Source organism: Festucalex cinctus, chromosome 3, assembly GCF_051991245.1.
Source record: "Festucalex cinctus isolate MCC-2025b chromosome 3, RoL_Fcin_1.0, whole genome shotgun sequence".
NCBI classification, from domain to species: domain Eukaryota; kingdom Metazoa; phylum Chordata; class Actinopteri; order Syngnathiformes; family Syngnathidae; genus Festucalex; species Festucalex cinctus.
In genome coordinates, this window is record NC_135413.1 from 7972326 (window position 1) to 7986250 (window position 13925).

Sequence of the window (13925 nt, forward strand, 5' to 3'; positions counted from 1 at the left end):
ACTTAAGTTGGTTCAACAATTATCTTTTTTGAGTGTTGGATGTTCTTTGAGACAAATAAGAAATACATCTGTTTGTGCAGCAATTTGATGCACAGTTGTATTTTTAAACTAAATGTTCATCTTTAAAACATTTTCAAAGCAGATTGAAAATTCACAAACTTTTTTTTTTTTTTTTGAGCTCAGAATTGTTCATTCGGTAGTCTTACCGATTCAACGTCTTATCATCATTGCTCTTTTGTGTGTGTGTGTGTGTGTGTGTGTGTGTGTGTGTGCGTGCGTTTGCGTGTGTGCGTTTGCGTGCGTGCGTTTGCGTGCGTGCGTGCGTGTGCGCGTGCGCGTGCGTGTGCGTGCAAATACGTGTAAATTTATACTCATTAATTCACCTAAAGCCTTATAAATATCCCATTACCCTTCACCTTAACCAGGTACTTCAGAATCTTGCCAGAGTCGTGAAGTTTAAATGGTCAGGAGACCAGAGAAAAGGTCAGAAAAAAATAAAGAGAAAAGAAAGATAAATCAAAGTGAAATCCAGCACCGACCAAACACTTCCTGCCTTCCCCATGATTACAAAATCAAAGTCTTACGCCAACCCCGGAAGCCTCTAAATTCCAGCAAATTTAGCGAGATCTCAAGAGACCAGAGGAAAAACTAAAGAGAGGAAGGAGGGAAGGATCGATAAGGCAGAGTGAGATCCATAGAAGCCAGTACATCCAATCCATCAAAGTGAAATCCAGCACCAACAAAACCCCTCCTGCGTGGTTACAAAACCAGAGTCTTATGCCAACCCCAGAAACCTCAAACTTCCAATAAATTGAGATCTCAAGTGACCAGAGGAAAAACTAAAGAGAGGAAGGAGGGAAGGATAGATAAAGCAAAGTGAGATCCACAGACCCAGCACCCACTGATTCAAGGGGCTGTGGGAGGGAGAGGCTACTTTTCAGTAGATGCTGGTGCGACGGATCTGGCATGCATAAGGACCACCACCAAAGAAAGAAGCCGTCAACCGCGGTCCAGCAAAGCGAGCACCGCCCCCCCCGAAATCCCCAGGCCGCGGCAGCACCAAGGCCACCCCCAAGCCACCCGAGCGGACACCTGTCGGCGAGCCGACCCAGACGCCCGGAACACCCCCGCCCCAGCCCCGGCCCAAGGCCGCAGAACGAGGCCCAGCGGGCCCCCACAGCGCCCCACCGGTCCCCAGGCCCCATCCCCCCACGACCCCCCCCGCACCCCACCCAAAAATGAATATGTATATGTGTGGTGTATTAAAAAAGGAAATGGAGGGACGAAGTGGTGGGGCAGGGACACAGATGGGGGGGACCACAGCCCTGCCAGGCACTGCAGTCCATCCCCTCTGATGGCTCCCCGCCCCAACTCACCCCTCCCCTTGGACATGAAGTGCATTAAAATTGGAGGGGAGTTGAAGGGTGAAGACGGTGTTTCCACCCTTCCCCACCCCACCAAGAAATGTGTTGTGTGCCCTATGTGTATATTTACAAAGTGTATAGTGCAAAACTAGTGAAGTGAGTAAGAGGAGCGACCAGCGGGGCCTCACCCAACCCGGCAGCCTACAGTTTAATATATCAGCGAGCTTTTCCAAGATTTTAGTCCAGAAATGCATCACTGGAGTACATGACCATAAAGCATGAAGATAAGTATCGGCAGTGTTTTGTGAGCACTGGAGACAAATGTCGGAGTTAGAGAGTCCCATTTTTTTCATCATATATTGTGTAATATATGTTCTATGAAGTATCTTATATTGGATAAGTTGCAAATTTGTCTGTTTGGTCATTTTAAATACATTTTCACAGATTTGGGTCCAGATTTGGAAAATTCACAAACTTAATTGTCAGCTAGCAAATGCATTTTGCTCTTAAGTACTCAGTAGTCTCATGTGTATTACACTAATGGTGTTGTTTCTGAATAAATATGGATGTGTCTGAAGGTGGAAGATTTTTCTGTCAAAACCTTGAAAAAATGTTTTTCTCATTTGGAAGACTGGAGCATCATATGAGTTTGTCACATTCATTAAGGCATGCATACTCAACATGATGATCTTGATGTAATGAACATTGATCAAAAGTACTTGTACTCCACTCATATTCTCATCCCAAATATATGCCAAAAGATGGACATGGCATGGATATGATATGGCGTTATTGAGCTTCGTGTGAATGTTGATATGATAGTTTATAAAAAGTCCATTACAGTAAAGCTCATGTGTAATTTGGACTTTCATAGCCCACTTACATTCACAGGTACAATTCACATTTCACAGTCTGAAATCAGTCAAAAGTAGACTGTGAAAATAATATTTTCCACATGTCTTGTTGTGGTTTGAAGTTGTTAAAAAAAGAGCCAGATTTATTCTCTTTACCAAAAATAAATTTTGTCATGTATCTGTCTTCCATGTCCTTCAGCTACTTGTTCTTGTCTTGTTCATCAAAATTGACCCATTATGATCATAAAGTGATTCTTCTTACACTTTACAAGAAAAAATGTGGAATGCGGCAACAGTACAGTATGTTGACAAGACAAGACCGGAAAGTATTATTTGTGGCTGGATTTGTCATTACCAAGTGGCCTGGGGTTACATTTTGATTGCTCTTGTGCTTGCTGTTTCTTCAGAATAATCACACTGAGGTCAAAACACATACTGGAAGAACAGTACTGTGAACTGTAATATGAACTGGACTGCAAATTAAAATGTGTGACTGATTTGTCTGTTTGCGTTTGTAAGACAATTGTGACAGCTCAGTGCATTTTTCTTTCCATATTAAGAGATAACTAATTTTTAACTCAACTTTATTTATGACACGGAGCGAGAAGGTAGGACTCAGACGCAGAGTGTAAGTTGGCCAACAAGGCTGCAACTTTAATCCAATTGAACAAAAAACACCTCTCAAGGAGGGAAAAAAGGCAGAACAGAAAAAGCTCCAAACTGGAGATAAAACAAGGGCACTCAAAAACAGGGACAACTAAAGGCGCTCCGCTAGGGAGGAAAACAAGGGGCAAACTAAGGGCGCAAGACAAAGCAAGGCTAGACATCGAACGAGGACTGTGGAACAAGGACTGTGAGGACGCTTCCATGCACTGAGATGTGACACTTCGGCAACGGAGGGGAGAATGCAGGTGGCTTTTATGTCCGGGTTGATTGGGAACAGGTGGTGGTGATCATGGGCGTGGACCGGTAATCAGTGAGCTGCAGGAAGGGTAAGTGACCTGGGGTGAGAGGAGAGTTAATACTTTCAAAATAAAACGGGAACCTGACTTTGAAAACAAAAGCATGAACCGCCACTCTGGTGGCGGCGTGACAGTACCCCCCCCTCAACGGCCGGCTCTCGACGGCCCAGGAATGTCAGGGTGCTCTTCATAGAAATCGTCGATGAGGGAGGGGTCCACGATGAACCGGGCGGGCACCCACTGCCTCTCTTCTGGCCCGTAACCCTCCCAATCCACCAGGTATTGGTGTCCCCGGCCCCGCTTTCTGACGTCCAACAACTTTCTTACTTTATAGACCGGGCCCCCCTCCACCATCTCCGGAGGGGGCGGTGCGGGCTCGGGCGGGACCAGGGAACTGTCCTGGACTGGCTTGACCTGGCTCACGTGGAAGGTAGGGTGGGTGCGGAGGGAACGAGGCAGGCGAAGACGCACGGCGGCAGGGCCTATAGTCTTTGCAACTGGGAATGGCCCCACGAATCTCGGGGCCAACTTTGGACAGGGAACTTTGAGATGAAGATTTTTTGTTGAAAGCCATACCTTCTGCCCTGGCTGGTACTGTGGCGCGACCCTCCTCCTCCGGTCAGCAGCTCTTTTCACCCTGTCGCCTTGACGTTGAAGTGCCAGTCGAGCTGCTGACCAGATTCGGCGACATCGGCGGATCATGGCGAGGACCGAGGGGACTGAGGCTTCCTCCTCCAGGTCCGCGAAGTACGGTGGATCGTATCCGTGAACACATTTGAACGGCGTGATTCCTGTGGCAGAGGTGGGTAAGGAGTTATGCGCCAGTTCAACCCAGACCAAGTTCTTGCTCCAGGAGGACGGATTTTGGGAGACCAAGCATCGTAGTCCGGTCTCCAGCTGTTGGTTGAGCCTCTCGGCCTGTCCATTGGCCTCTGGGTGGTAGCCTGAGGTCAAGTTCGCCTTAGCCCCTATGGCTCTGCAGAACTCCCTCCAAAAACGAGAAACAAACTGGGGACCGCGGTCCGACACTATGTGCCGCGGGAATCCATGGATCCTGAACACCTGGTCGATCATGACTTCGGCGGTTCTTTTGGCTGAGGGAAGCTTAGGTAATGGGATAAAGCGGGCCATCTTAGAAAAGCGGTCGACGACAGTGAGTATTGTGGTTTTACCATGCGAAGTGGGAAGTCCAGTCACAAAGTCCATAGAAATCTCCGCCCAGGGCCTTGAGGGGATCGGCAGTGGTTGGAGGAGACCCATCCGGGGTTGATTTGATGATTTATTCCGGGCGCAGACTGGGCAGGCCTTGACATAATCACGTACCGAGGTCTCCATTGAAGGCCACCAAAATCTCCGGGCGACGACGTATAGGGTCCTGCGAGTACCTGGGTGGCAAGAAAGACGAGAGGTGTGTGCCCAATTGATCACCTGCGCTCGTAGACCCTCCGGGACGTAGAGCCGTCGTGGTGGACACTCCTTTGGAGCGATCGTGTCTTGGAGAGCCTCCTTGACATCCTCTTCAACCTGCCAGGACATGGTTCCGACAATGCAGTCCCTAGGCAGGATGGGTTCAGGTTCGGCTGTTGTGGTTTCCGGGTCATGGATTCGGGACAGAGCATCTGCTTTGACGTTCTTGCTTCCGGGTCTGTAAGTTAGAGAAAACGAAAACCTGTTAAAAAACAATGACCATCTGGCCTGTCGTGGGTTCAGTCTTTTGGCGTGACGTAGGTATTCCAGGTTGCGGTGGTCTGTCCAGATGATGAAGGGGTGTTCCGCGCCCTCCAGCCAGTGCCTCCATTCTTCCAAGGCGACCTTGACAGCCAGCAATTCTCGGTCTCCCACGCTGTAATTGCGCTCAGCCTTGGAGAGCTTTCTGGACAAAAATGCACAGGGGTGCACCTTCCCATCCTCCTGGCTCCTTTGGGATAGGACGGCCCCGATACCCAGATTGGAGGCATCCACCTCGACCACGAACTGGCGGGTAGGATCAGGAACTCTGAGTATCGGGGCCTCTGTGAATCTTTTCTTGAGTTCCTTGAAGGCAGTGTTGGCTTCCGGGGTCCAGGTGAAGCGTTGCTGTGGCGAGGTCAAGGCATGGAGTGGAGCAGCGATGGAGCTGAAGTTGCGGATGAAGCGACGGTAAAAGTTGGCGAAGCCTAGGAATTGTTGCACCTTTTTTCTGGATTCCGGTGTGGGCCAGTCCCGGACCGCGCTGACCTTCTCCAGCTCCATCTCGACTCTGCCCGGAGATACGATGAATCCCAGAAACGAGACGGTGTCCGCATGAAAAAGGCTCTTTTCAGCCTTTACAAAGAGCTTGTTTTCTAGCAAGCGTTTCAGGACCTGGGTGACATGGTGCTGGTGGGTTTTCAAATCCGGTGAGTAGATCAATATGTCGTCCAGATACACATACACGAACTGGTCGAGGAAGTCCTTGAGTACATCATTAATCATGGCCTGGAAAACCGCTGGTGCATTAGTGAGTCCAAAAGGCATTACTAAGTATTCGTAGTGGCCTCGGGGAGTATTGAAGCCAGTCTTCCACTCATCCCCTGCACGAATACGGACAAGGTGATAAGCGTTGCGGAGATCCAGTTTGGTAAATATCTTGGCTTGCTGGAGCTGGTCGAATACTGAAGACATCAAAGGCAGGGGATAACGATTCTTGACTGTGATTTCATTCAGAGGACTGTAGTCAATGCAAGGGCGTAATGAGCCATCCTTCTTGCCCACAAAGAAAAATCCGGCTCCAGCTGGCGATGACGATGGCCGGATAAGTCCTGCTTTCAAGGAAGTGTCTATGTACTCGTTTAGGGCCTTGCGTTCGGGACCCGACACCGAGTACAATCTCCCCTTGGGGATGGTAGATCCAGGAATCAACTCGATCGCACAGTCATAGGATCGATGTGGGGGAAGTGACATGGCCTTGGTCTTGCTGAACACCTCCCTGAGCGGATGATAGCAGGAGGGAACGGTGTTCAGGTCCGGGTACTCCTGGTCATTCACGAGAGACACCTGTCGGATGGCAGCGGGAGGTGTCTCTGCCGCTGGCCGCTCCACCCCATGGTGGTCACAATCATCTCCCCAGTCCAGGACTCGCCCCGATCGCCAGTCGATGCGGGGGTTGTGCAACTGCAACCAGGGATGACCCAGGACCAGTGTGTGTGATGGGGACCGGAAGACATGGAAGCGAAGGAGTTCTCTGTCCTGCCCAATGTGGATCTCGAGTGGTTCTGTGACGTGCGTGATGAGGAATAGATCTTTGCCATTGAGCGCCCTGGCCCTCATGTGGGTAGTAAGTGGTTCCGTGCCGGCCTGCAATTTCTTCACCAGCCCCCAATCCATGAGGCTCTCGTCCGCTCCAGAGTCAATGAGAGCTAGTAGGTCTGTGGGAGTGGTATTGCAGGAAATCGTGACTTGCGTGAGTTTTCGGTTTTTGCCTTGCTGGTGAGTCGCGGTACTCACCGGAGAGCCTCTCTTGGTGGGACAAGCTACCACCAGATGGCCTTGTTCTCCACAGTAGTAGCATCGCCCCTCTTGACGACGTCGCTGGCGTTCGTGGTGAGACAATCGGGCGCGGTCCAGCTGCATCGGCTCCTCGTCACTCTCGCTGGGCCTTCCCGCGGTGGGTGACTGGGGAAGGACACCTCGCGGAGGGCCTCTTGCTTCCGGATGCCGGAAGAATCCGGAACAGTGTCCTCGTTGATGTCTGCTGGTCTGCAAAAGATCTCGCCGTCGATGATCGGTGCGAATGGCCAATGAGATCAATGAGTCCAGACCGCCAGGTAAGTCTACGGGCAATAGGAGTTCTTGCATAGTTGTGGAAAGCCCCTTTAAAAAGTGGTCAAAAAGAGCTGTGTCATTCCAGCCACTCCTGGCCGCTAGAGATCGGAATCGGATTGCGTAGTCATTCACCGATTCTCTGCCCTGTCTGAGGTTACTAAGCTCTCGAGTCTTTTCCCGATCCATGTTAGTTGGATCGAACACGAGACGAAGTGCCCTGCTAAACCCGGCTGCGGTTGAGCAAGTCGGGGAGTGCCTTGCCCATTCCGTGGTGGCCCAGTCTCTGGCTCTTCCGGTCAGATGTGAAATCATGAAGGCCACACGGGAACGGTCAGTGGGGAAAGCCTGTGGCGAAAGTTCAAAATGTAAGTCGCATTCGGTTAGGAATGCCTGACATTGTCCCTGGTCTCCCGAGTATCGCTCCGGGGGAGCCAGTCTCAAACCAGCCCCGGTCAAGGCTGGAGTCGGGATCGGTGGTTCTGCTGTCTCTGGATTCGTGATGGCCGGCGTGGAGGGTCGCAGGTGGCTCATTAGCTCCTGCACCTGTCCAACGAGCTCTCCCATGCGGGTGGCCATCGCCTGCTGGACCTCCTCCGTCTGCGACAGGCGGACGGCCTGTCGTCGAAGTGCAGCCTCCAACTTCTCCGCTGGGTCCATGCTGGCCGAAGTGTACTGACACGGAGCGAGAAGGTAGGACTCAGACGCAGAGTGTAAGTTGGCCAACAAGGCTGCAACTTTAATCCAATTGAACAAAAAACACCTCTCAAGGAGGGAAAAAAGGCAGAACAGAAAAAGCTCCAAACTGGAGATAAAACAAGGGCACTCAAAAACAGGGACAACTAAAGGCGCTCCGCTAGGGAGGAAAACAAGGGGCAAACTAAGGGCGCAAGACAAAGCAAGGCTAGACATCGAACGAGGACTGTGGAACAAGGACTGTGAGGACGCTTCCATGCACTGAGATGTGACACTTCGGCAACGGAGGGGAGAATGCAGGTGGCTTTTATGTCCGGGTTGATTGGGAACAGGTGGTGGTGATCATGGGCGTGGACCGGTAATCAGTGAGCTGCAGGAAGGGTAAGTGACCTGGGGTGAGAGGAGAGTTAATACTTTCAAAATAAAACGGGAACCTGACTTTGAAAACAAAAGCATGAACCGCCACTCTGGTGGCGGCGTGACAATTTATAATGCACTTTAAGAACAGGCATTGTTGTAAACAAAGTGCTGTCCATGAAACATAAATCGGTTGTGCAGTAAAGAATATGATAACAAAACAAGAACAAAGCAAACATTTTGAAGTGCGTATACAAGTTTTTTTTTTTTTTTTTTTTTTTACAAGTAAATAAATTTTACATCAGTAAATTAACAAGGAGTAGGTGAGTAAATAAAGAAATAAATAATTGCATAGATAAATAAGTAGAATAAACATCAAATTCATACACACCACAACACACCAAAAACAAGTGTCATGGTGCTCCAAAAGCCAAAGAATACAGATGTGTTTTAAGACAGGATAAAGAGGGGGATTGCCTAATATTTAGTGGAAGGTCGTTCCAAAGGGAGGGACCGGGAACAGCAAAGGCTCGATCTCCTCCTAAGCCTCCGCTTAGCCCTCGGTACCTCCAATTGAGTCTGGTCTTCTGACCTGAGGTACCGGGCAGATGCGTAGGGGTGCAAGAGCTCAGCGAGATAAGGTGGTGCAAGACCATTTAGAGATTTGAAAACAAATAGAAGAATTTTGAATATTGAATAGTGAAGAGAGGCCAGGATAGGGGTTATGTGCTCCCTCTTACGGGCACCAGTAAGGAGACGGGCAGCAGCATTTTGGACAGGCTGGAGACGTTTGAGGGAGGACTGGCTGATTCCAAAGTAAAATGCATTACAGTAATCCAGCCGAGATGTAACAAAGGCATGTGTTTCTAAGTGCTGCTGAGATAAGAGATTTTTGACCTTAGCCAGCTGCCTAAGATGAAAAAGCTGGATTTGACAAGAGCGGCAATTTGCCGGTCCAGTTTAAAGTCACTGTCCATCTTGACACCCAGGTTTGAGGCTGTTGGCTTTAGATAGTGTGCCAGAGGACCCAAGTCGGCAGGATGAGAAGAAAAGAGCCACTGGGACCAAAGACCATAACTTCTGTTTTCTTCTTATTGAAGTTCAAGAAATTTAAAGCCATCCAGGCTTTGATTTCCTCCAGACAGGACAAAAGAGGCCTCAATGAGAAAACGTCATTTTTACTAATTGGGACATAGATCTGACTGTCATCCGCATAGCAGTGAAAAGAGATCCCATGTTTTCTTAGGATGGAGCCCAAGGGCAATAAATATAACGAGAACAGTAGGAGCCCCAAAACAGAACCTTGTGGAACACCATATGACAGTGGGGCAGTGCGGGACCAGGAGCACCCAACGCGAACACAGAATGTTCTGTCGGCCAAATAGGATCAAAACCACTCAAGAGCACTACCACCAATGCCCACCTGGTGCTGTAAACGAGCCAACAGAATACTGTGGTCCACTGTATCAAACGCTGCAGTCAGATCTAACAGTATGAGACATACATAGTCTCCAGTGTCATTTGCCAGGAGGATGTCATTAAAAACTCATAGCAGGGCTGCCTCTGTGTATGCATTTTCTTAAAACCTGACTGGAAAACCTCCAAAATGTTACTTTCGTCCAAGAAAGTGCTTAGTTGCATGTGTAGCACTTTCTCCAGAATTTTTAACTTGTGAAATTCTGCACATTTTTAAAACTGTAAAATACAACTTGACCCCTGTCCCCACAAATATCGTATATCATTATTTAACTTATTACTGCTAATTGTGTTACAGTGACTCCGTTGCACAACGTTGAAAGGTTTTACTTTATCAAGTTCAATACGGATGTGCTTTGTAAAGTGACATAATTCAGTGACATAATTCAGCCAAATGTAAGAATGTAAAAATAAGTCTTAAGCCCAGATTTAAACATTTCAACAGGGCACAGAACCGTAAAAACTGTTGAAACTTTCTTACCACCAAAATGTGTGTTGACCAGTGTAATTTATCCAGAAAGAAAGAAGCAACTTCAATGGCTCGCACTCAAAGCCCTGTCTTTATGGTTCTTTAATAATAATAACAATAACATCTAATATTTACTCTGTCTTCAGACGTACTTATGTAGGCAGCATGCCGGGCCGCATCATTAACGGTTTGAAGACGGTGGGCGTCAATAATCCAGTTTTCCTCTTGGATGAAGTGGACAAACTGGGAAAGAGCCTGCAAGGAGACCCTGCAGCTGCACTGCTAGAGGTAAGCTGTTTTCCTTCACCACATGACAAGTGAACTTGTGTGTTCCCAGTTTGGCACCTCGCCAGTGACAGGAGCAGCGAGGTAAATGTTTCCCATGTGGCCAATTTGGCTACCAAACATAAATGTCTGTATGCAAAAACATGTCCACATGCAAATTGCATATTGTTAATCCCACAATTGTCCATTCCGCCTTGACCCACATGATTGGTTACAGTATAACAAAGTCGTTTGTCAAGCCAGTGACATATTGTCGACATCTGCCGCTGGGGACATACGAGTGAGCATTCACGAGTTAGCACTTCTGTTGCTATCTTAGAATGGATGCAAACATAAATATTGTATTAGTTTCGGCACCAAAACTATATTGCGTTGCATAAAACACCTTTGAATTACCCCCCTCCCATGTCGAAAAAAAATAAAAAATGAAGGACGTGAACAGACTTTTTAAAAAGTATGGCAGAGGCTTAATTTCGAAAACACATTTTATACTAAAAGCTACTTTTTTTATTGTTGTAAGCCACTGCAACATTACAGTAGCGATTGATCGTTGGGCACTCCAGGTAAAAATGTGTATTAATGTGTATAAGAAGCCAAGGAAAGATGTAAAAATCTCCAAAAGCCTTCAAATAACAGATGAGACATGACATAACATGAGTCACTCAAAAAAACAACAACTTTTAACATCATTTACACATTCAAAATAGCAAAACAAAATAATGGCATCTGCAAACGTTTGGGCACCGTGCAGAGTTTATAACAAGTATTACCATCTTTGGTCGTCTGACCAGAAACTGAAAATAATTGATGCCCACAAATCAGGAGAAGGCGAGACGGAGATAGCACAGCGTTTTCAGATGCCAATATTCTCTGTTCGGAATATAATTAACAAATGACTGTCAGCAGGAACAGTGGGAATTTGAAAGCAAGAATGAAAGACCAAGAAAAAAAAAATCATACAGAACAACTCGGAGGTCATGAGAAAAGCAAGGCAAAACTCGTTTGACTGCACAATACGGCCAGAAAATTCTGGCAGACACTGGACACTTCCTTCAAGTGTTATGTTTTGTGTTATTTGGGCTACCGTGTGCATGCGTGCATGAGCGGCACATGTAGAAAGATAGCGGCGAAACCGGCAGCACTGTCACCTCATAAACAAGTGATGACATTATAGCTAACTACATTCAAATTTGGCTACGCGATTTTTATACCATTAAGACACCTCTGGCTAAAACATTTCATGATCCCTGATTAACCTGGTATGTGCGTGAATTACTTGACACGGCCCTTTTCTCTTCTCTCTGACTGAGCAATGAGTATTATTAGCGGAGCCGGGCCCTTGCGTCTCCATTCGCTTCCCCTCGTTGACGACGCCCACCTTTCGCATTGTGCTTTCACATATTCGGCGAATGCTTTTAGTGTATGACGTGACGCCTCCCAAGAATACACAGAATGCAAGGGACAGTCACTCACCCCAATCGATGGATGTGAATGTTCTTCAGGTGTTGCTCAGGCCATGTATTAATTTGAGGCTTTGCGTCATTGCTGAAAGGTGACCATCATTAACGACAGGAAACGACGGGAGACGGAAGAGCCCAGCTCATTGTCATTGTAGCATGCTTTTAAGCATGCAAAAGTCTCTCCAGACAACAAATTTAAGATCACACAGAATGATTAATCTTTTCTTGAAAGGCTTAGTCAGCAATGCTTGATTTCCTTTGCAAACGTAAGCTGACGCTAAACGTTGCTCTCTTCTTAGGTGCTCGACCCAGAGCAGAACCACAGCTTCACAGACCACTATCTCAATGTGGCTTTTGATCTCTCTCAAGTGCTCTTCATCGCCACGGCCAACACCACTGCAAGTATCCCCCCTGCTCTGCTGGACAGAATGGAGGTGCTGCAGGTGCCTGGTGAGTTTAGGTCTTGGTAGAGAGAGCAGAACTATCGTCACACAAAGGGGTATCTTCACTAAGAGTGCGCTGTGTCCGGTAATAGCGCGAAATATTGCACCCGCAGTCTGCGCCCAATTACCCACCTCTTCACGAAGGACATTGCTCGAATCATATACCGGTGCAAACACGCCCACAAAACTGACAGCTTGGAGCAAATTTGCACCTGGTTTACCACACGCCCACAAAACTGACAGCTTGGAGCAAATTTGCACCTGGTTTACCACACATGGCAATGGATTTGCGCCAAGAACATGGTTGTTATAGTAACAGTTGCGAAAGATGACATTATCAGAAAGCGAGATTGTACCGAGAGTAAGCGTTTATAGCACCATTAAGCTGTACAGAATAGAGAGGACGTCATTCATTTATAAAGTACAAATTATTGGTGCGATCGTTTTTCTAAAAATATATTTTCAGAGGTTGGCGTGGGCGTACAGTATGCAAATGGCACGTAAAAATGATCGTAAAATGCCTCCCCACCATTGCCAATCAGCCCGGGTTACGTTGTCCTAAGCCAGTGCTTCTCAAATAGTGGGGCGGGCCCCCCCCAGTGGGGCGTGAGGCTCCATCAAGGGGGGCGCGTTGGACCTCGGGGAACATGCTTTTTTATTTTCTTTTTTTTTTTTTACTGTCCTAGAATAAAGTGCAATTGCACCTCCACTATATTAGGGGGCAGTGGCGCTCTCATTATTGGCAGAGTGTGCGCAGGGAGCATTCCGCTCGGTGGTGTAGGGGTTTTGTTTGCACTGAGCATGCGCGCTTTGCACACAGCAAAAAAAATCAGCACAAATTATTTTATATATTTTTGTTTTGCAGGTTAAAGTTGTTGGTTTTTTTTGTTTTTTTTATATTGTGCTCCTGAGTTAATGTTGGTGATCAGTTTGAATGCATTATTATTTATTGATTTTATGTAATTTTATTTTTCCGTATCATATGGTTTGACATGGTCAGTCCAAAAATGTTTATAGTTTAATTAAGGATTTAATTTTATTTTTGAATTTCAGATGCACTTTTCTGTTACAGTTAATAACGCTATTCTTTGTTGTAAGTTGGTCCATTATTTTTTGTTTTTTTTTGTTTTTCTTATACGTTAATACGGATACAGTGTTGTGCAGAGGTGTGCTTATAACAATTTTATAGAAATTATACTATTTATAGTCGCCCGGGGGCGGGGGGATGTTTTCTTCTTCCTGTGGGGGCATGACAGAAAATAATTGAGAAGCACTGTCCTAAACCACCATTGCGGAATGTCCGCTTCTCTCTCTCTCTCTCTCTCTCTCTCTCTCTCTCTCTCTCTCTCTCTCTCTCTCTCTCTCTCTCTCTCTCTCTCTCTCTCTCTCAGAGAGCGACTTCTCTCCCTCTCTCTCTCTCTCTCTCTCTCTCTCTCTCTCTCTCTCTCTCTCTCTCTCTCTCAGAGAGCGACGGTGCACCGTGCCATGCACTGCTGTCATGATCCCGGGATTGAGGTTGCGTCAGGTTAATATATGCTTTCCAAAAAGGTTATTTGCGTCACACAAATGCGGTGTGGCTATTTGCGTTGGCGTTAGTGAATTAGACGCTGCATATCAATGAGTCTCATTTGCATTGGGTTGGGCATATTTTGCGTCAAATGTATACAAATTACCTAATTTACATAAGCGCAAATAACACCGGCGCACCGTGGTGCAATCTGGTTGGCCGCGCACTTAGTGACGGATTTCCCCATCCGCTCGTGTTTAGTGAATTCGGCG

General features: G+C 47.2%; 1 protein-coding gene across 1 annotated transcript in view; it reads left to right on the forward strand.

The window, feature by feature from the left end:
- lonp2 (lon peptidase 2, peroxisomal) overlaps positions 1–13925 on the forward strand; it is a 57924-nt gene that overhangs the window by 27784 nt on the left and 16215 nt on the right. Inside the window, exons 10-11 of the mRNA XM_077515639.1 lie at positions 10105–10246; positions 12003–12153. Coding sequence (XP_077371765.1) covers positions 10105–10246; positions 12003–12153 — 293 coding nt within the window. The remainder of the gene's footprint in view (positions 1–10104; positions 10247–12002; positions 12154–13925) is intronic.